Source organism: Pararge aegeria, chromosome 10 (genome assembly GCF_905163445.1).
Source record: "Pararge aegeria chromosome 10, ilParAegt1.1, whole genome shotgun sequence".
Classification (NCBI taxonomy): domain Eukaryota; kingdom Metazoa; phylum Arthropoda; class Insecta; order Lepidoptera; family Nymphalidae; genus Pararge; species Pararge aegeria.
Genome location: NC_053189.1, coordinates 16,249,115 through 16,272,479, shown reverse-complemented (window position 1 = coordinate 16,272,479; position 23,365 = coordinate 16,249,115). Strand labels below are relative to the sequence as shown.

At 37.1% G+C, this 23,365-nt stretch overlaps 1 protein-coding gene across 1 annotated transcript; it reads left to right on the top strand.

Annotated features, from left to right (window-relative positions):
- Positions 1–455: 455 nt before the first annotated feature.
- Positions 456–16,298, top strand: LOC120626973 (ras GTPase-activating protein-binding protein 2). Its single transcript, XM_039894791.1, has 10 exons — positions 456–598; positions 4,395–4,539; positions 5,484–5,625; positions 8,145–8,303; positions 9,130–9,406; positions 9,916–10,047; positions 10,852–11,049; positions 12,653–12,888; positions 14,170–14,335; positions 15,450–16,298. The coding sequence occupies exons 2-9, from the start codon at positions 4,442–4,444 to the stop codon at positions 14,317–14,319; spliced, it is 1,392 nt and encodes a 463-aa protein (XP_039750725.1). The 5' UTR covers positions 456–598; positions 4,395–4,441; the 3' UTR covers positions 14,320–14,335; positions 15,450–16,298.
- Positions 16,299–23,365: the final 7,067 nt, after the last annotated feature.

Here is a 23,365-nt window from a genome sequence, read left to right as displayed (position 1 = left end):
ACATTCATTAATTTGTACCTCTAAAACTTTTAACTGAAAAACGGACTTATATTAAGAAAGTCTCCGTTTTGGATTTAAGCCCACGATTTTATCTTGCTGTCTATTTTAATTAAATCAATACTAATGAATACGTTTTTTGAAATCAAGCGATTCGTCACCGCGATCCAGATGTTTGAATTGGGTTTTTCGGACACCAATGTACTTTGTTCTTCTGCTTGCAGCTCAGCTCAGGTCCGCGTGGTCTCTGGTGCTAAGTCAACCGGTTACGATCTATATTCTATTGTGATTCGACCCATGTACTATAGTCAAATACTTGACTATTACAAATTATTATTTTTATCATTTTAGTACATTTCAAACTTCAAAGCCGTATTAATAATTTGAAATGAGTCAGTTTATAGTACATTTTTTTTGTTAATTAATTATGAATAAAATATCTCGAAAATTAAAAACAAATGGCAACATTGTAGCTAAATTGACACCGAACGGTGAGGTAGGCTCTTTTTCTGTTTTCAGTCCTTATTTATCGTGAAAATTACGCGATTTTCGTGACAATTTGTTGCCGATTACACCATTTTAATGCCTATAATTTACTGAGGTAAGTTTTTTTCCTCACTTATAACTGTGAAAAGTAGTTTTAGTGATATTTTCGTTGTCGGCAGAAGGATTTCTTTCTATAGGTTAAAGCCCTAGTGTTTCTCTGTTATAATAAATTCGGTTACTTAGGGGCTGTAAAAGGCATGAAGATGCGATACTCTACTTTTCCTGGTGTAAATAAATGTATCTGCTTGTAATTTTTTGACTGCCTGACTGAGGGCTTGACAAATCGTGATAAAAGTCGCCATGCGTCGTGGTTCGTCAGAATCCTGGACCAACTGTCTTTATTGAAACGAACCACACATCTTCAGCGCGGCCACGACCCCTATCTCGCAATTTATTATTATTTATCGCGATTTTGATGCCATTGACCCCCGATTCGCTAATCAGGATTAGATTATCCGTTTCTGAAATAATTCGGAGTTCTTTTATTGCTTACTAGGATAAACAATTAAAAAACACGAAATAAATTTCCTCTAACCACATAATTATGTATAGTTAACTCAAAATTCGACATTAGGCTATAAATTAAAGAAATCTTTTTAGCAGTTAATAAAAAAAGGTATCTCATTTTTTTTAAATAACAACAGTATAAAACCCCTTTTGCCTAAAATGGATTAAAATTAAGTGCAATTTTATGGTATCAATTACTTTTTTGTTAATTTAGCATAATATGATATTATAGTAATTATAGTGAGATTTAAATATGACACTTTTTTGTTGTCCTACCTGCCAATCAATATGGAGCAGCATGGAGGGTTGTCCCTAGCTCTATTTTTCTCTTACATCAAACATGTTTAAAAGCATTAGGTACCTACCTACAAAGCTTATTTGAATAAAACAAGCATAAATAGTATGTGCTACAATTTACACAGGTACATCTTTTAGTAGCGAAAATTTTGCAACCACTATTAACTGGTAGAAAATGTGGGTGTCCGTCAGTAACTGAATAAATTCAAATTCAAAAATGTTTTATTCATGTAGACCTTATTTTAGGCACATATGAAGCATAAGTGATGGTGATAACTGCATTTGTTAACTTAAAAGTAAAGCTAGGGGGGTTCCAAACGTACCCTGGTCTGAGAAGAGCCTACAACAAACCTAGCCAGGTTTTTTTTGTAATCACCATCTCACAATCTAGTTAATGTTGAGCTATGAAGTAAGAGGAATTCATACCCCAGCTTTTTTATCATACATGTAATCCTTAATATTATAATAGGATTTTTCTATAAGCTTACGTTTATATAAACTTTCAACTTATTGAGAGAAATCTCAAAGATTTCATCTGGTGATTTGCAATACATCTGTATAACCCTTTTGGGTGCACAGGCTAGATTTTATGTTGCATGATTGCGTAATCAATCCACATTTATACAAAAGCAGTGGTTGATATACTCTTATTTTTCGAAGAGGTAAAATGTTGGCCTTCTTAGCTCTTCGTCAGATCCTATTTAAATGTTCATGGTCCTATTTAAATTTCATATAGAATCTATATGAAATTTAAGTATAAAATAATTTATAATTCTTTTTAATTTATAATACGGAAAATCCTTTTGAACAAAATAAAAGAATTTTGCAAATCCATTTATAAATTATAGAGTTATGCCAGAACAAACATAAAATAAAACAAATTGATAACCTCCTCTTTTTTTGAAGGAAGACGGTTAAAAAAGAAATACAACAAGTTTGTCATCCAGTTTGAAGAAGATTTCTTGGGTTGACCCCACATTACGTGGGATGAGGGCAAAAAGAAACTAAAATTTAATGTAAAAAAAAATTGCTGGCACAAAAACACATAGACATTATCTATGTATAAAGCTATCAAATTATAAAGCTTCTTGTTGGATTTGGGATGTCATTGATAAGAGTTATTAATGCCAAATCTGTGGTAAACACATATCAAAAATAAAAATGCAGACAGTTCAGCCAGGCTCCATACAAAAATACTCAAACTCCTTTGATTTTGTTTGAGTGACTTTCTTTATCGTTTGGATTCACATTTAGACCCTAAATTAGGATAGAATTCTAGGACTTATTTTGTTTTCAGGGCTAGTCACTAGTCTCTCATGTTCACTAGCACAGTTAAATCTGATTGAATATGATAGAATAATCCCAAATTCCCATCCCAAATTAGCAGTGTTACTCCTATTTAGTTTTAACCTTGATTACACACTGATTTCATATTTTAACAATGAGTCATTGGTTCCTTCCTAACATGTCAAGATAAGCTAGATTTATTTGAACTATTATCCCTAATTTTTCGTTTGTAGTTTATGCAAAAATATCACCTGCATGTCTCAGAGCTTTATTAATGTTCTTAAAGGCTTGTTAGGTCTACCAACCCGCACTTGGCTAGTGTGATGGACTAGGGCCTTAACCTCTCTCGTTTTGAGAGGAAACCTGTGCCCTGTTTTTGGTCATTAATGATGATGATGATATATTACTAATTATCCTAAATACAGTTTACTGCACAGTAATTTTATGACAGTAGAAAATTTATCCACTAAGAATTGCTTTAAGTATAGTTTTTCCATTGACACATTCATTTGTTTGCTCCTTAAAGATACAACCTTTAACCTTTTTTTAAGAATTAGGCTGTAAGAATTGGCAAATAGGCGCCTTTTTGAATTTATACTGGTAGTTATTATCTTAGTGATATTATCTACGCTATTTTGGTATAAAGAGGTTATGACAATGCCTTCAATCTATCCCATCGGGACAATTGTTCCAATAGTTTAGTTTTAGTTTTAATAATTACCAGTCTGATTTGAAAAGTCTTTTTTGCATTTTAAAGCCCAAGTATAAGTGGGAACTGTGGATCCTATGGGACAGATAAAAAGAATTGAGAATAGCCTTCGATGCCTCTTTACCTCTAAGCTGGAATTGCAATCTAAGAAAGATTTTGATTTTGTAGGTAAAAACATTCAAACCTTTTAAAAAAGTGGTTATAGCCTAGTACCTGCTCGCTTTTTTGTTGTGTTCGGAGTTATGAGCGTTTTAAGCAGGGTTGGCCGATTGGCGCAGTTTGCAGCGAAGAAATGTTTGTGTGATGAGCATGAATGTTATGCTATTTATTTATGTATTCTTCTTCTTCTTCTTCTGGGCAGTTTCCGCACGTAAGCGCTTCGCTTGTTGTACGTGAAATTTCCCAATGTTGCTCGCTACTCCAGCCATCCAAGCTCGTTCCAGAATCCCAGCATGCCGCCCAGGTTGCTGAGGATTTCTGGGATAGTGGCTGGTGATCCCAGGTAGATCTCGCGTTGCTCTGTCACGCCCGTGCACTCCAGCATCACGTGCGTAGGTGTTTCATTCTTCTCCATGCATGCTCTGCAAAGAGGACTGTCGGTGACACCTATAATGGAAAGATGTCTGTTTAAGGAGCTATGTCCTGTTATGACATAGCTCCTTATTTATGTATATTATTCATAAAAATATTCATCAGTCAACTTAGTAACCATAACACAAGCTACGCTTTGGTGGCGATGTCAGTATTGTCATAGTATATTTATTTATTTATTTGTTCATATATCAATGGATATATTATATCAAGATAAAGATATATATCCAATATATAATGGATAATAAATATCTGATTTATAATCAAATATATATCAGATAACAAAAGACTGATTAGAATTTATAAAAAAGTTTTGATGTTTTTGAGTTGTATTTTTATATGCAAGATTTTATGTTCATTTGTTGAATTTGCCTTATCTAAAAGAAGATTTTTGTTTTGGTTTCATTAGTCTGATTTTGAGTAAAAATATATACTTCAATGTTATTATATTGTATTTCAGGGCAGCGTATAGCGGAGGGCTGTATCGGCGCAGTGATAACAACAGCGATGGTAATGGCGGGGACCCCGTCACCGCAGAGCGTTGGCCGCGAGTTTGTCCGCCAGTACTACACGCTGCTCAACGAGGCGCCCGCCCATCTGCATAGGTATGCTGCTTTCGATGCGAATTGCGAATGCTATTTGACTGACGTGCCTTGTTATGGCGCATCAGAACTGATTCACACATCATAGTATCATACATTGCGTATGGCAACATTTATACTAATGTGTTGTGATATGTGTTGATGGTTACTGATGTGTCGCATCAGAACCGATTTTCAATCCTAGCACGGGAACTGTTTGAGACATCGGTATAGAAAGTCCATGTCCTTTTCCATAGCATACCAAATTTTAAAGCTGTCTGCCTGCGCCTTAGCTCGTAAACAATCTTCAATTTTCCCTCGGGAACTTCTTAAGGAATCAAGATGAAAGGTAGCCTATGTTCGTTTCCATGCCAAATGCTATATGCATGCCAAATTTCTTACAAATCGGCTCAGCAGTTTTTGTGTGATTGAGATATCATAATCAAACATCCATATTCTTAATATTAGTAGGATAATAAATAATATTATATAACAAGTACGATTTTTCAGCATTGCACACAAGCTCTTTAATGTGGCGGTGAAACTCGCCATTTACCTGTCTTTGTCTATTTATTGAATAGTGACTCCAAAATCTTCTTGGCTTCCTTTCTTTATTTAAGAGAGTTGTTAGCATAAATAAATATCTTTTTTAAAATCTGAATTAGAATCTGATAAATCATAGAAGAACAGCTTAAAAAAAAGCTTTTCGCTTACCTATCGCTGTGCCCTCCCTTAAGATAGATATTACAGAACAATAGGTGTTCTCTCCTTCCTATCTGTATGATTATTTTAGCTGTGTGTACATGTCATTATTATTAATTTTCGTGAATGTCATGGTCACTTGTTGTCGATGTACATCAAAGTGCATGTGTAGAATATTGTACTAGTTTATTAATTATAATAAAGATTTTTTAAATTTATTTTTCTATTTTTGACTGTGTCAATATGATGAATGTCCATTACTCCAGATTCTACAACAACTACTCGTCGTTCGTGCACGGCGGTCTGGACGCACCCAATCGTGAGACGCTGCCCGTCATCGGTCAGAAGCAGATACACAACCGCATCCAGCAGCTCAATTTCCGCGACTGCCATGCTAAGATCAGCCAGGTGAGAACACGCTGCTTAGTACCTTTTCAAGCCTATTTTTTTTAGCCACATAACGCTCACCTGCTTAGGGGTAAGGTAGATGTATCAAAACCTCTCGGCTATCCCCTAATTGCTTAGGGGCAAGGTGGGGGGGGGAATCAGATCAGAATCCGAAATAGACCCCCAGATGCCTCCCACTTTTAAGACAAAAGCACACACCAGGACGCCAGGGAGATCAAAAAATCATAGTGATAAAAAGCATCATCATTTCAACCAACAGACGTCAACTGCTGAACATATGTGAGGTCTTCCACATTCAACTGTCTTATGCCGCATGTATCGAAATACTTTGGGATTCGTTAAATGTCGTCTCCACCTAGTGCCTACCAATGCGTATTCCAGTATGTGGTTGCAAGTCCAGCACCTTGGGACCAGTGTTTACGTACTAGTTCAGTGTCTTAGTTCTTGGGTCCAGTCTTGAATTTCAGCACAGAGCCATGTTACCTAAAGGACTAATTAGACTCGTCATGAACTCGAAAAGTTACCGTTCTTGTTGTGTTAAATGACAAACAATATCAACTGATCTTTGAAAAACACTATGGTTAAGATCGAAATTTCGATTGATAAATTGGTTGGATAAAGAAGCTTATGCGCTTATGGCGCTGTTTGCCAAAATAAATATAATAATAAAATAAAATAGCACTCCAAAATACTTTCTATGAATTCTGGTCTCCTTAATTTTTATAGCACCTGATATTGGATAAAAGCAGACGTTACTTTGCGGAAAGCCATGATATATTATGAAAATTAAGCTTAATTTGCTATAGTCCGCGAAAAGCAGGAGAATCTGTCGAACTTTAACGTCTCAATCTTGCATTTCGTGTCCATACTGAATTGTTAAATAATCTAGATTGTCTCTGCTAAATTTCCTATGAATGAAAGCAGTAAAATAAAGGCTCCATTTGAGACTATGTGTGTGAGCGAGACAAAGCGAGAGCTCCGATTGTGTCTAAACTAAACAATATATGCTATCGAGCGGTCGCTACCGCAGAGTCTACCTGCCAAAGTAACATGGTGCTTGTATACTCATTGTCCATACATTATTGAGCAAAACTTAAAACATTGTTTATTTCCTCATTATTATCATGGCATAATTATTTTGTGAATTGCATTTTGGAATTGTCGAGCATAATTTCAAAAAGATAGTTATTGTGACGCAAGCTAGGGAAGAATATTTATTGTAACTTTTCAGACCGTATGGTATTATAGTACCGCCACTGCTTGGGACCACATTGCCACTTAAGCTTCGTAACTCCTAAAGCTATGTTAATTTCTGATTGTTTCACGTAGAGTTACGATCTCTGCATTGTCCGCTGAGTAAATCTGAGCGTTTCTTTGAGGCTCAGATTTCTATGTTCTTAACAACAGCGTTTCAAAAAATACAATGCATTTACAAGATTTCTTAAAATTTTATAAAGGGGGGCAATATAATAAAGCATTTCATAAATATAGCTTTAACTGTCAGAATTAATTTAAATAGATTATTTGTTCTTAGAAAAATATGCTAAAGATTATTTTAAATAGCTTGTTCATTGTATAACTAACAAATAACATTAACATTTTTCATTAATAGAAATAAAATATGAGGACGCAAAGTGCTTCTTACATGTCCATCATAAATACATGCTACAACTTAGTAAACTACTTAAATTAACAGTCCACTATATGTATGTATATATTAAATTTAGAATGGGTTTTAAATTCATATTTTTGAATAAATGTTTTATTTTTAATCAATATTTTCATTATTGACATTATCAGATATATCAGCAACTGCTGTGGTTGGTTATAAGACTGAGACAATAGGATTTGGCTATGAGAGAAAGAGAGAAAGAAAATGTTTGCTTGCACCTTACAGTAATATACGAAACGTAACTTTCTCTTTGTGTCTTCACAACGCTTCGTAACGCTCTCGTCGGGCATTCACCAGCCTAAACCCGAAGTCGAGCGATGACTACGGCATAATGAATAGCCTGTTCACATTATAAAATAATTTAAAAAAATGCAGTGAAAGTATTACAATTTCCTGTTTTGAATTTGAATTTTTGTGTCTTCATTAACTTAAATCTACCTCTTCACCTCCGTTCAACTCGCTCGATCACACTTTTCGTAACGCTCCCGTCACACCAGCTTACTCCCGAAGTCAGCGTGCGTAAAGAAGTTGTACTTTAATAAGTTATGAAGAACCTGTCCACATTATAAGACGAGTTAGAAAAAATGCAGTGTACATATTAACATTTTCCGTGTGTTTTGAATAAGAATTTTTGTGTCTTCACCTCTTAACCTCCGTTCACCTTGCCCGATCACACTTTTCGTACCGCTCTCATCACGCATTCACCAGCTAACTCCCGAAGCCAAGCTTGCGTAAAGAAGTTTCACTTGTAATGAATTGTAACGAAAGTAACAAAAATACTGGCCACATTATAAGGCAGGTTAGAAAAAAATTTAATGTACGTATTAACATTTTCTGTGTGTTTAAGGTGGACGCGCAGGCCACTCTGGGCAACGGGGTAGTGGTGCAAGTGACGGGCGAGCTGTCAAACGGCGGGGCGCCTATGCGTCGCTTCACACAGACCTTCGTGCTGGCCGCGCAGTCGCCCAAGAAGTATTACGTGCGCAACGACATCTTCCGCTACCAGGTATAGTCATAACAAAACAGGTAGTCCAGTCAGAGTGCCAAGTGTGAGCTTTTGTACGTTTACTATTTCGATCGCGTGACAGTTATCTACGATTTATATTGTATCGAAAGAGCGCCATCTAGTGACAGTACAGTTTCCCAGTACTGTATATAGATGTCGCTCCTTCGATTCTTTGCATATGTCACAATTGGCATTCTGAATGTTCATAAACTAATGGCAAATGCAAATCGTCTGCGAAAAGCACAGATATAGTATGTCGGAAGAGATATTGTGCTCGGGGGAACGTTGGAAACAGTCATATTACAAAGTATATTGATCAAAGTATATTTTGCCCTAAAAAACGATCATGACTTTGACTTATAAATAAATGTCAAAGTACTTTCTAAGAACATCGGAAATAGTAGTCTTAACAGTAACTGTCAAGACCAAGTTAGATCGTCAGTGAACGTGACGTTGGGATGGTAGGAACTGGTAGAGCACTTTTCAATTATTATTATTTCATTGTCACATCGTGGATATTTTTTCATCATTATCAAGCCATTACCCGTAGACTACAGGGCACGGAACTGCTCTCAGAATTAAGCGGGTTAAAGCTGTACTTCCACCAAGTTCAAATTGGTAGACTTAACTCGCCTTTGGGAACGTTACGGGAAACTTTCAGCCTCCATTTTGAGGCTAAAGCTGAACCACTAGGCAGTTACTGTTAATATGTAGTTATGGGAAGACTTAAAAAAAAATATGGTAGGCAGTGTTTTTATGCATGCATGAAGGCACTACTGTGCTATTTCCAAATGACCTTGTATGTTAACACGTTCGGTTGTTCCAGGACATTGTGTTCTCGGACGAGGAGGGCGAGGGCTCGGGCCGTTCAGAGGGCGAGGAGGAGGAGGGAGTGGCGGCGGGCGGGTACTTCCCCCCCGCGCCTAACTTCCCCGCGCCGTTCCCCGCGCCTCCCGCCCCGCCGCACGCGCCCATGCTGTCGCCACCCGCGCCCGCACCACCCGTCGCGCCCACGTCGCCCGGCCCGCAGCCCGGCGCACCGCACCTGAACGGCCACCCGCAACACGACGACGCCGCGCGGCACCTCGTGCAAGCCATGCAGGGTAAATACTAACTTGATTTTAGGCTCTCGTTTTACTTATAACTAAGACTCCGCTGTCCGACTGTCCGTCTGTCTGTGCAATGGCTGTATCTAATGAACTGTTATAGTTGAAATTTAATTGAAATTTTTATAGGCAATGTATTTTTGTTGCCGCTAACCAAAAGTAAATAAAATATAAAATTAATATTTAAGGGGGACTCAACAAACAGTTATCCATCCGTCCATACAAACTTTCGCGTTTATAATATTAGTAGGTTAAGATTCAGCTTAATGTTCATTGTAAAGCATAATAAGGTTCTCTTATTTAATTGTTTTATTTATTTGTATATTTATTTGTACACCACAAGTTCAGATAATAAAAAAAGAACAGACACTTCAAGTAAACAGTAAGATAAAAAAGGCGGCCTTATGACTAAGTAGCGATATCTGCCGGACAACCTTAGGATAAGCTCTTTGTCAAGTTTCTAGTGGTGAAGCTACTTATTCTAAACGAAATTCCTTTGTGTCCAGGGAGCACGATCTCGAGCGGTGCTTCAGTGGGCGCCAACACCAGCGTTGGGTCTGTGGAGCTCGAGGAGGCGGTACTAGAGCCCGAGCCGGAAGCCGAGCCCGAGCGCGAGCCGTCGCCTCCGCCACAGCCCAGTAAGTATCGTTACTGAATTAACTAATTTCTCTGCAATACTTATTTACGTCAAGCGGGCTTTCACCAGAGCTTAGGACTTCTTTCAAGGGGCCAAGGGCTCGATTCCTTGCATGCACCACTAACTTTTCTAAGTTATGTGTAACTCATTTGAAGTAACATAATTTGCTTAAATGTTGAAGTAAAACATCTTGAGGAAACCTGTATGCCTCCATAATGTTCTCAATGACTTGTGAAGTCCACCAAACGGCCTAAAACCGAGTCTGAGAGGAGACCGTGCCGTATAGTGGGCCGGCAATGGTTTGTTCATGTTGGTGATGATAAGACCTTCTTTTTCGAGCGACATTAATGCCCATTTTCACTAAACCTAGGAATCGTCTTAAACGGATGCCTAGTTATGTAGGTGATTCCTAGAGAGAAAAAAACGTTTTACAAACTTATCTCATGTCTAACGGCGTTAGGCGCAGTCTGAAGTTAATCCGGTTCGCGGATCGTAAAGTTTAGGGTACTCGTACACTAAGCTCGTAAGCTGAGATGATAAAAATATAATTTTGGTTTTTTTTTAATAACCTCAATTCCATACGAAAAAATTAAAAATATGATACTGCAAACACAAAATACCACACCTAGTTTGGTTATATGAGTTGCCTAGTGAAAATTGATTGGTGAAAGGAAATTTTATGCCTTTTTTTCACCTCAGAGAAGATCGCGTTATGGGGATTTTTACCCACTAAAACATTTATCGGACATTCCCTGGTCCATCGTTAGTGAAAACGGGTATTAACATGTTAAAATGGTTGTTACAGCTACACCGGTGGCGCCGGAGCCCAAGACTTACGCCAATCTTCTCAAGTCGGGCTCCTCCAGCGGTGCGGGCGCCCCCCGCGGCTCTCCCCCCGCGCAGCTCGCACCCCCCGCGCCCGCCGCGTACCCCCCGCAGCCCCCGCCCGCGCAGCACGAGCCGAGACCCCGCCCGCCGCGCAACCCGCAACCACCGCAGCAAAGTAAGACTGCAGGATTTTGAATTTTATAAATTTAAAATACATATAAAAATTTTCGGAACCGACAGGATTTGAATCTGCGACTCTAAGTAGATCGAAACTGCAACGTTTCCTACTAGATGACGCTACAGTCGCTATAAGACTGAAGTGAAATGCATATACTAATTTTCGGCAGCGACGTTAGGAGAGCCGTACCTTAATTGGTGAAAACGCTCAGGCCGCGACTGCCCGAGAGGTTCAAATCCTGTTGGTTCCGAAAATTTTTATATGCATTTTAAATTTATAAAATTGATAATTCCTCCAAGTGTAGGTAAAAACACTAATATCAGCAGGATTTTGACTTATTCTGTGACATATATTGTATTGTATTTTATTTTACTGAAGTAAAACTTCTTTAGGCGTCACTAGGGAGTAACTCAGATTTTTTTCGAAACTACACAGACGTCTGTGTAGTTTCCGCTAAATAAAAATAATAAATTGGATTGGTCGTAAGTATATGTCAAATAATCCACGCTTCTTGACTTATACGCCAGCTAGTGGCAAATATGATAATCAATTAGGATTATTTGTTTCCAATATTTTCAAGCGTATCAATTGTGAACAGCAAAGTGAATAAAAATTCAACAGTTTTAAAAAAATATATTTTAAATTGCAAAGTTTTATAAATATCTCTAAATATACTCCACCAGCCAATTGTAAGCAAACTCAAAATGGCAATAGCCTATCCCCCAGTGGTCGACGGCCGAATAGCGCAGTGGGCAGCGATCCTGCTTTCTTAGTCCAGTCTTTCGGCCGTGGGTTCGATTTCCACAACTGGAAAATGTTTGTTTGATGAACATGAATGACTTTCAGTGTCTGAGTTTATATGTATATTTAAGGTATTTATGTTTTTTTATTCATATCTTAGTACCCATAACGCAAGCGTTAGCTTGTGTTATGGGTACTAAGCTTACTTTGGGGCTAGGTGGCGATGTGTGTAGTGTCGTATAGTAGATTTATAAATTATTTATTTATTTAGTGGTTATATTGGTGGTGGTAATTACACTGCCGACTACTGATTATAGACATGCGCACACTTGCTCGCAATAGGCAGGCACGCCAATGAAAACAACAAACATATCCAGATATTTTTTTGTTAACACCCTCTTACAGTCGAGTTAATGTTGAGCTATGAAGTTAGAGCAATTTATACCCAAGCTTTTTTATCGTACATGTAATCCTAATATTAAAATAGAATTATTCTATAAGCTTACGTTTTATGTAAACTTTGAACTTATTGAGAGACATCTCAAGGACTTCATCTGGTAATTTGTTATAAAATGATATACAATTACCCTTAAATTAATTACAAATTTTATGCAGCCTAGTAAACTGCACTACAAGTTAATTTTTACTTCTAATATTAATTAAACTTAAAAAGAATAGTTGAAATTTTAAAAAACGTATTAGTTTTAATGTTTGTAAGTAAACCTAATAAATAATTAAAAAAAAAAAAAAAAAAATTGTTACAGTCCACTTTCTTTTTATATTTTGTCATATTATTATGTACCTGTGGTAACAACGCTGGCGACGAGTGTTTATTGACCCCGCGCCCGCTTTCCCGCAGCAGGCCCGGGCGCGGAGAGCGCGCGGCGCTACTCGGACGCGCAGCAGCTGTTCCTGGGCAACCTGCCGCACTCGGCCACCGAGGAGGAGCTGCGTGCGCTGTTCGCGCGCTTCGGGCCCGTGGCCGAGCTGCGCGTGCACAGCAAGCCCGCGGCGCCAGGCGCGGCACGCCACCCCAACTACGGCTTCATCACGTACGAGAGCGCGCAGGCCGCCGCAGACTGCCTCAACGCCGCGGTCAGTACACTAGCTTTATTTTATTTCATTTCATCATCCTCGTAGTCGTTGTCGTCCTCGTCGTCAGTACACTTGCCTTATTTTATTTCATTTCATCATCCTCGTAGTCGTTGTCGTCCTCGTCGTCAGTACACTTGCTTTATTTTATTTCATTTCATCAGCGTCGTAGTCGTCGTCATCGTCGTCGTCAGTACACTTGCTTTATTTTATTTCATTTCATCAGCGTCGTAGTCGTCGTCGTCGTCGTCGTCAGTACACTTGCTTTATTTTATTTCATTTCATCATCCTCGTAGTCGTTGTCGTCCTCGTCGTCAGTACACTTGCTTTATTTTATTTCATTTCATCATCGTCGTAGTCGTCGTCGTCGTCATCGTCAGTACACTTGCTTTATTTTATTTCATTTCATCATCGTCGTATTCGTTGTCGTCCTCGTCGTCAGCACACTTGCTTTATTTTATTTCATTTCATCATCGTCATCGTCGTCGTCAGTACACTTGCTTTATTTGATTTCATTTCATCATCGTCGTAGTCGTCAGTACACTTGCTTTATTTTATTTCATTTCATCATCATCGTCGTCGTCGTCGTCGTCGTCGTCGTCATTACACTTGCTTTATTTTATTTCATTTCATCATCGTCGTAGTTGTTGTCGTCATCGTCATAGTCGTTGTCGTCGTCGTCGTCGTCATCGTCGTCGTTCGACGCCGTTGTCGACGTCCTCTAACGTTATCAAACGGGTCCTACTTAACCTATATTCAAATGGGGGTCAAGTCAGTGTATTGTGTACCGGTTCGGAAGGCACATTATGCCGAGAAGAAGCCGGCAAGAAACTAAGCCGATTGCTCTTTTCCAATATATAATGTTTCGGCTACACGTTCATAACACTGAAAAGTAAGATGTGCAAAAGGCAACTAGGCTAATTTTATCGGTTAAGAAAATTTACTGCTATGAGCAGTGTGTATATAACGGAAGTGTTTAGCGAAAGTGGCGTAAACAAATAAATAAAAGCTGCTTAGTTTTTTTGGTTATCTGCTAATTTCCATCAGAGTGCAAAGTTTTTTCAAAATTTTTTAACCACGTTTACTTATTAGATCGCACAATACCGGGAAATCGTACTATAACTAGATGGCGCTCTTTTTACACCATATAAATCTTAGTTAATTTTTATGCGGTCGAATAAGTTGACGTAGGTAGAAATCTCACACAATGTAACAAAATTGCACCTAGGCATGAAAAGTACCGTCTATTTGACTTTGACTTTGACTTTGCATTGGTGTCCGCAGCCCCTGTACTTCCCGGCGGAGGGCGGCGAGGGCGCAGGTGTGAAGTTGAACGTGGAGGAGAAAAAGATGCGAGGCCGCGAGCCGCCGCGTCGCCGCCCGCTGTCATCACACCGCGCCGCCTTCCAACCGCGCCAGCCCTACCGTCGCTAGCGCCCGACCGTACCAGGTAAAGTTCACTCGCTTAGAAACAGTCGTCTTTGTGGCGCGCGTCTTGGGCCGTGGCGCATTGTACATCCACAGGAAAATTTGGAATTTTATAACGAAGTGCCGTAGTGAAAGATACCGTATGTTGACTGTAAGAGTAAATGGTTTTTCGTCCTTGGAGTGTGAAGGGCCTCAAGAATTTTGGATCGAACGGATCTTAAGAAATGTTAACAATTTATGTTCGAATGAATTTGTCTGCACTTATCACAGTAGTTTTAAAAATAGTGGAAATACTAAGAACTAACATTAAATCAATATTGAAAAACCATAAGAATATTTTTTTATGTTTAAATACATACTCACATTTTTCATTAAAATTTTATTTTCTACATTAGTTGTGTTTATTGTTTATATTAGTATTTTATTATATATTGGTACTCTTAGAAATAAAATAATATAGAAAACATTTTTTTTAATAATCAAGTAAAGCTAAACAATAAATAACCAAAAAAGTAAAAAGACAAATTTTCCTGCCAGTGTACCGACACTATGAGATTAATCTAATTTCTGAATCTTTGGTCTGGCCTGGTTTGCTATCCCTTAAAAGTTACCCCACTACCTTCTTAGATTGCATCATCACTTACCATCAGGTGAGATTGCAGTCGAAGGCCTAGCTTATAATGGAATGATCATCATACACATAGGCATGGGTTTTTTGTAGGAAGTTCCAAATACTACGGTTTTAGGTCCAGCGATTCGCTTCTGGGTCTACTAACACTGCACTTACCGGTGCGAGGTCGCCATTCCAACACCTTGGGGCCCTAACGTCCATCAGTTCTCCGAGCTATATGCCCAGCACACTGCCACTGTTGCTTAGTGACTCTTTGAGCTACGACGGTAACTCTAGTTCTTCTCCTCATTCCTGATTTGATCATGTAAGATACCCTCTGCAAAGCTCCGGCCCACTACAGGTCACGGGTCTCCTCCCACAATGAGAAGGGTTTAAGGCCCAGCACGCTCGCCCAGTGCGGATTGGTGGACTGTCACCATCGCATGTAAGCAGTGGTACATTATAAAGCTGTCAGTTTATAGACTGTTGGGTATTTTAATAATAAAAATAGACCTCTCCTCTCCAGAGTTGTTCCTGGCACTGCCCCGCGGCGCCGGACTCTTTCTCCGCCCGTGGCACTACTCGCGGGCCGTCACTTACATTAAGCTCTACCACCACACCGCCCGAGGCGGCACCCAAGTCTAATAAATTACTACTATTGTAAACCCTTCGACACACCAAACGCGGGACGGAAGCTTTGCGGGACTACCACGATAAAAAGGCTACCCTTCCATCAAAGATGTGCGATTTTGCTTAGCGAGCGATGTGTTTCCAGCCAATTGGTGAGCTATTGAAATCCAGCAATATAAATATTAGTGAGTTTTAAACATATCCTTCGCAAAAATTTCTCGCACGTCTTTGGGGCAAAGGTCGTCTACACACGGACTTGATGTGCTAGAGAACAACAGATTAATAGCATTTAAAAAAAGGAACTTGCAGACTTGTTTTTTTTTTAAATCTTAATCACTGAATTCGAAATTCGAATTTGTGTAAATAAATGCTGAACAAGCGCGTTTTCATTGCGTAATATCATCTCTGGGAAAAGCGTTGCTTTCTAGCATGCAGAGTGCAAAAACAGGGTTAAAACTCTGTATGTGCTTACATAGCTCTCACAGAGTGTTAACCCTTCATGGTTAGTCTCAGTACAATAAGCTTTGAGCCTTCGAGTAATAATGTAGTTCGTGTTTCAGACGACATAGCAGAGTCGCTATGCTGTCCAATTGTCTGAAAGTGTCAATAACTTTATTAATTATCGGACATTAAGAAAATAACAGTTTCTCAAGAATCGGTCAGTCATAATAACGATCTTGATAGTCTGTTATTATCTCAATATCGGTTTATTAATGCAGGCCTTACCCACTTATCACGCCCGTGTCATAGCACTCAAAATAATCGCAAAACTAAGAATCTACTCTAAATCAAATAAACTTTCACTAAGCATTAAAAAAACAGTCACGTTGCCGATCATCGAAAAATGGTTGGGCATTCATTGACATCGACCCACGTCAGTGGTTATGGCTGGCGCAAAATGCAATTTTTGACTGGTCTGTGACGTAGACGGGAATGATGTGTCTGAATGAAACTTTTTAAATTACAAGATATTGCCCGCGTCCCTCCGTCTGCGTTTATTATGGATTTGTACAAAAACCGTGGAGACTGCTTTAGATAAAAAAAATTAAAAGTAGCCTATGTTTCTGTCCGGCCTTTTAACTAACTTTATGCCAGAAATCAAGTAGATTGGTTTCTTAGTTAAGGCTCGAAGAAAAGATTATTTTGAAAATTAAGCTTAACTTGCTATACTCCGAGAAAAGCAGGAGAATCTGTATGGTGTAATTTATAATTTCTTCAATCTGTATACTCCACACCAAACAGATCTTCTGCAATGTACCATCATCTAGATCTGTTTGGTGTGGAGTATAAGGATTGAAGAAATTATAAATTACACCATTCAGGTTCTCCTGCTTTTCGCGGACTAAAGCAAGCTAAGCTTAATTTTCATAATATATCATGGATTTCCGCAAAGTAACGCCTGCTTCTGTCCAATATCTAAGGAAAGACAAACAGACAAACACACTTTTCCATAGAGTCTTACTATAGAACAAATTTCGTTTAACCTAACTGAGTACTACATTAATACTTAATAATACGCACAATGCATAAGATGACAACGTTCCTCTAGTCGTCGTATATAATATATTAAATTCTGATATGTGTATGTTCTCTTGATCGGATCGACCTGTTTGTTATTTTTACTTGGTTGTTAGCTATACATGGAGACTGTAGGTGGCGCTGTGTCGAGATCCTGGATTTACTAAGTTAGTTTAAAGTTGTCAGCCAGGTTTGTGACTGGACAACGTTTTGGCTATATGGTCCACTAGTAGCGAAAGACGGTCCGATTCAAACTTTATGTCGTCGCGGCAGTTAGCTGCGAGTTTAGCTTTGCGCAGATAGTCAACTGTACCGTCCAGCTGATTGGCTGATATATCGCATGCAAATGCACCAAGTTCCCGAGGTCACTAAGGTTGAATCGGACTGTACAACAATATATAAAATCGAGGGGTCCCGCCCTTTTAACTGCTCCCGCGCTTGGTGTGGCGAAGCCTTTAGGTGTATAACTTTGCGTCTACTAAAATTCCAGTCGTGTACGTGTTTTACGAGCGTACAGACAATACATATAAAGGTCTCCGCCTATTAAACATCGTACTGTAATTTTGGATGACTTTGACAGTCAGCTGAAAATAGAATTTTTTTGTTTGTTTCTTGGGTCCATTAACGAATAATGTTTATATCTTGTTTAATTTTATACATGGTACCAACTTTTTGCTAGAAAAGAACTAACGAAATCCCGTAGCCTGTTGTCTGTCAAAGTCATATAAAAGTAAAGGACCATATAAATGTACCGAATTTATAAAGATATTAATTTTAAATATGCTTCTCTATCAGATTGAAAACTACCGCGTTTTACATTGTCGTCAATTGACAGACCTATGACAAAATTGATCGTAAAACAGGTCTCTTACTAAAAATTGAACCGTGATATAAGAAACCGCGGAAAACTCAAGTCATAGAAGTTTTTGGCGATCAACAGAATATAATCTGATATTATGTATTGAACATTTTAGTTAATTTACTAAGGTGTTTAATCAACCTTAAGTATAGTCTTAAAACTCTTACATTCATAAATATTTGTCAACCTAGAACCGAAGCTACGAGGGTGTTGAACTAGTTCCGGTCTGAGAAAAAGTATTAAATCCTATCCAATTAGACCATTGTCTTGCACACTCCTACCACAAGCTTGGTTAGAAGGAAAATGGGAATTTTAATCAGATTTAACGTGACTAATATAATAATATATGTAATTTATATACCATGTTCATTCTTGTGTTACTTTGAATTATGTTATTCAACCGTTTAGACGTTAAATGCAGGTCGTTGACGTTATGGTTTTTAATAATTTTAAGTTAATACAAAAAAAAGACTTTGTATACGGCTGTTTAGTGGGCGGAAAACTTTATTTGGGTACTTATTTGCAATTTATTTTATAACCAACCAAATTGCTGAGCGAAAATAAACTTGTCAATGTAAATTTCCAAATACTACGTATTGGTAGGGTTACCGAAAAAGGATCATAATAGTATAAACAATTATTTCTAAACTGTCTTAACAATGTAAACAATTTAATTAAACAATAATATGTTTTAGAAATATTAAATAATAAACAGATGCGTACCAGAAATACCTTTAATTTTTATTTATTTATAAAAATATTTTTAATGCAATCGTTTTCTTTTTACTATATTTAAAACATCAACTGTTAAAATAATTGGGTAGAGTTGTTTTCATTTTAAGCCAGTTGAGAATTATTCAATGATAAAAATAATCATAAGTATTGTTTATAATATGATCCCTTTTAACAACCAAATTCCAATAGAATTGCTGTATTTTTTTTCATTCGCAAATTTATTTCGTATGAATACTTAACGATCTCTTTAACTCTTTATTCATTTAAAAGCGTCTAAAATAGTGCCTAGTTGTATTATTTAATTTGGTGTCCCGAACATCGGTGAACAATGAACTTGATTTTAGGTGCTATTTCTATTTAATTTAATAAAAAATGGTAAAACATTACTGACCATGTGAGAAATTGTGTTTTTATTTTTAATTAAAATGTATAATTTACTTTCCGCTCCTCATTTTCAGTTAAAAGCCAGTTGTAATTTTTTTGACGCTTCTACTCCGCCATTGCAGTCGTATCAGTTCAGCTTTTACAAGAATCTAATGAAGAGTACATATAATATTGGACTCCCAAAGAGGTCTCCCTAGCTAATCATTTATATATTAATGCTATAATTGTTACTTCTATACATATAACAAAAGTTAATCGTACCTTACCTCTCTAGTTTATACGAGTTATGAGAAATTTACTTTGACACAGTTGTTTCCGCACAGCATTTTGAACGAATAACATAAGTTGTCGCGTAGAAACCGATTATTTTTATGGGTTTAACATAACTGTCATAACGCTAACAGGTTGGCCCGCTACCATATTTGACTACATCATCATGTACCATTAAAGGGCCAAGAGTGAGATCCCATCCATCGCGTGTAACTACGATTTATATGGTATTTATTTATTTACACCAACGACTTACATACACTGTTTATCAAATAATCTTATTGTAACATGTACTGTATGTTTGTCAATTGTTAAACGTGTAACACATGCATAAATATTCATAAACTTAATTATGTGATACAGATGGAAAAGTAGGAGTAAGAACTGACATGTAACCCTATTGAAGTTCGCTTTCCATATCCAATTTGCCCGTAATCCGCTGGAATTGCATGCATATTTTTTGACAATAACCACTCTGCCAATTTATAACTCTACAGATTGCGGATAGATTGAATACTGAAAATGGACGTCATTGAATACAACAATTTACTTACACTTTATGTTATTCTTAAACATAAATAATGGTATCTATAAGAAACCGTACTGTCACTAGATGGCGCTCTTTCGGTTCTATATGAAACGTGGTTAAGTTTCACGCTATCTAATAAGTAAACACATGCAGAAAATCTCTCACTTTGCACCCAGGTGAGATTGTAGTCGAGGGCTAACGTGTAAATGGATAAAAAAATCCGTACGCTCGTATGCGATCAACTTATTAACACGCTTCGCATATCGCTCCTTTTTTGTTAAGTAGTTAGATAGTATAAATTAATTTCGGCCGGGTGGGTGTCCTACCCTCCCACCGTTATGGATAAATCCTTGAAGCCTTGAATACATGTGACATTTCAGCGCGCAGTCGATAGATGATCGCCAAATCATCAACAGCTCTGAGAACCAGAGAGATGTTATTAACTTTAGAGTTATACACCCCATATATGTGTTGCCATAAAAAGGGTATTTTAAAACTTAACTCAATTAAGAACTTGTCATTATCAACCCTTTACCGCCACTACAAAGCACAGGTATCATTTGCTTGAAACGCACATAACACCGAAAACTGAAAGATGCGTGTCAGAGATTGAACTCTACACTCATAGAACGTGTCTAACATGTCTAACAAATCCTATTTTTTTTTTGGAATTGATTGGTCTACACCTCTCGGTAGAAGATCCTTATACATAACGTATATGTCTCTACCACATAATATATCTGTATTGCTTATATATACTTTCAATATACGTTGAATATTGAAAGTTACATTATAAATATAAGTTTAAAAAAGCGGTCCTTGCCTTTTGTTTGACGTGTGCATGTAGTGTGGGTTTACCAACGCTCCATAGTTCGTTGCGGTATCGCCATTCCAGCGCCTTAAGACAACTACGTCCATCGGCACTCCAATCCATTCGCAAAATTACAACATATAATAAATAATAATGGGGCAAACTCAGTTTTACAAAGCCCTTAAAAACTTAATCTAGTTTACGCTTTTTTTTATTATTGCTCATGATTGAGAGATATGCATTCCACTGTTCTCTGTGTACATCTCTAGAGGTTATAACATCTGACCGTCTCAATGTATTTTGAACGCATACATACGTATGCAAAACTAAATAAAATCGTGTAAGTATTCAAGTTAACGAACGTGAAGGACTTGTACTAACTTTTCAGTTTAGTGTGAAGCAAACAGAATTTTTGCCATACGTACAAAATGGTGCTCCTAAACCACTATTTTTAGGCTTTTGACACTTTGTTTTTGTCTCAAAATGATGACCCCATTTTAGCGCTGCGCACTGTTAGTTGAGAAGCTTTAATAAGAGTGTCAAAGAAACATTTTAATAACTAAATACACTAATATTCGAAGCTATTTTCTGTGCGTTGAAATGTCAGTGTGTAAAAGCCTCTTAAAGAGATTTAGTTTTCGCTCAAAATTTTTGTAATTGCAAATATAACCAAACAAATTTATTTTTCAATTAATATTTGACAGTTTTCTACGTCATAATTTACTATGACACTCAAATCGTAGCTCAAAGGTTACTACAATTTGTTATTTTAAACGTAACGAATGAAAAAATATGGACGTAGGTCGTCACAAATTGCAGTTCGTGCGTAGATTAGGTTTTTATGTCATAGAAAATTAGGGCTCGGATTTTAAAAGATCTGCTTGCGTATTCTGTAAATTTCTTACTAAGTGTCACTCTGTCGTCGTCATACAAACGTGTAATTTGACAGACGCTGCTGTAAACTTATCACACAAGTTAAACTATATTAAACATTCATGAAAATAGTTCTATGTATAATTATATTTCAATTGAGATAATGAATTTTCAAGTGACTTACAGTTTTGGTTATATTTCGCAAAACTGAATTAGAATTCATGATCAAAATTTAAAAATGTATACTACGTGATTTGGATTATGATACTTTTTGTAATGTGTGTGTTTTTTAGATGTCAGATTATTTATTACTTCTCCCACCAAGGTATGTCCTGGTAATATACAATTCTACAAGGAACATGAAGCTCTCTCTATTATAATCCGTTCGATCTGTGTTATATGGTGTAATTCTATTATAATGTTGTGGTGGCGTTGGGAAACTCTTGGTGTAATAAATTTCTTCTATATGTTTGTATTGTCCGAAAACAATACGAAAATACAGAAGAAATTAGTTACTCGTTAGGTTTAGTACCGTAGTGCTAGAAGTGCCGCTGTTACTTACCAGAAAAAACCACCCACAATTAATTATTGTGTTTGAAAACCAATCAAAGGGCATGCAACAAATACAAGGTACATACATGTAAAACTTAATGCTATTTTCAGCGTTAAGTTTTGATACTATTGTACTTTTCTCCAAATAATGCATATTTGACAGACTTTCGATACCTTGCAGTCAATCACTCTGGTATAAAACCTCATAATATGATGAAAGATATAGATTGACATACGGTATGCTGTGATTCTAATTTAAGTGTTCCAATATTTTACATATTAGATTAGTTTTTTTTTTTTAATTTATAATATTTTATAAGAGTGGACTCAATCTAAAACGTAAAATATCTGACATCTAGAATTAACACGTTTTTAAAGTATCTACTTATGTGTCGAAAAGTCGACCATCTTGTTCACGTGATTGGTTGATATTGTTAAAACGGACCAATGAAGCGCCGTTAATGCAGATCAACCAATCAAGCGAGAATAACCGGCCGTCAAGTTGTCATATCTGTAGTACTATACAAATGGTCACTACACACTAATTAATGTATGTTTGTAATTAATGAAAATAGGTTATTATTACTAAGCCGTTAAAATTTAATTCTTCTTTTGTTAATAATAACAAGTATCCCTGTAACTTGCGTGTGAATACAATATTATTTATACAATATATATTATACCTAATATGATTTGTCGGGACTACATTTTGAGTAGTTTTTTTTTGCTTTGTCGGAACGAAGTTATACGTGCGTATAATATAATTGTTATATTATACACATTGAACAGTAGATCTAATTTAATAATGCCAGTCAGTTGCTAGCATATTTTTGAGACGTCAAAACTCAATCCTGACAGTTTTTGAGTGAAGTGTCAGACTTGACGTCACAGAATCCATTTCGCGGAAAGTAATGATTTTAACTCTCAAATCTCTGATCAAATGCTTCAGTGTAAGATTTCAAGATAGCAACGTGTTACCGGAGATATTAATTTGCCAATTTTGTATTATAAACTTGTCGAATAACGCGAATTGGTCGTTCATGGAGATATTAATTTGCCAATTTTGTATTATAAACTTGTCGAATAACGCGAATTGGTCGTTCATACAAAAATGGCAAATTTTCGCCAATTTTTAAGTCACGTTAATGTACTTAATGATAGTTTACACTGGATGCTTCGTACACAGATTAAAATTACCACTGACAGGCGCAACATTAATATTTCACTGTAACCAAAAAGTTTCGAAATTAAAGATGACCAATTGGTATTATTAGATTACAT

What these genes read in the sequence shown, in the direction of transcription:
- LOC120626973 (XM_039894791.1), top strand. Translation starts at nt 4,442, where the DNA reads ATGGTAATGGCGGGGACCCCGTCACCGCAGAGCGTTGGCCGCGAGTTT. An exon ending in GCGCCCGCCCATCTGCATAG is followed by an intron (nt 4,540 to 5,483) that starts GTATGCTGCTTT and finishes CCATTACTCCAG; the next exon opens with ATTCTACAACAACTACTCGT. An exon ending in GCCATGCTAAGATCAGCCAG is followed by an intron (nt 5,626 to 8,144) that starts GTGAGAACACGC and finishes TGTGTGTTTAAG; the next exon opens with GTGGACGCGCAGGCCACTCT.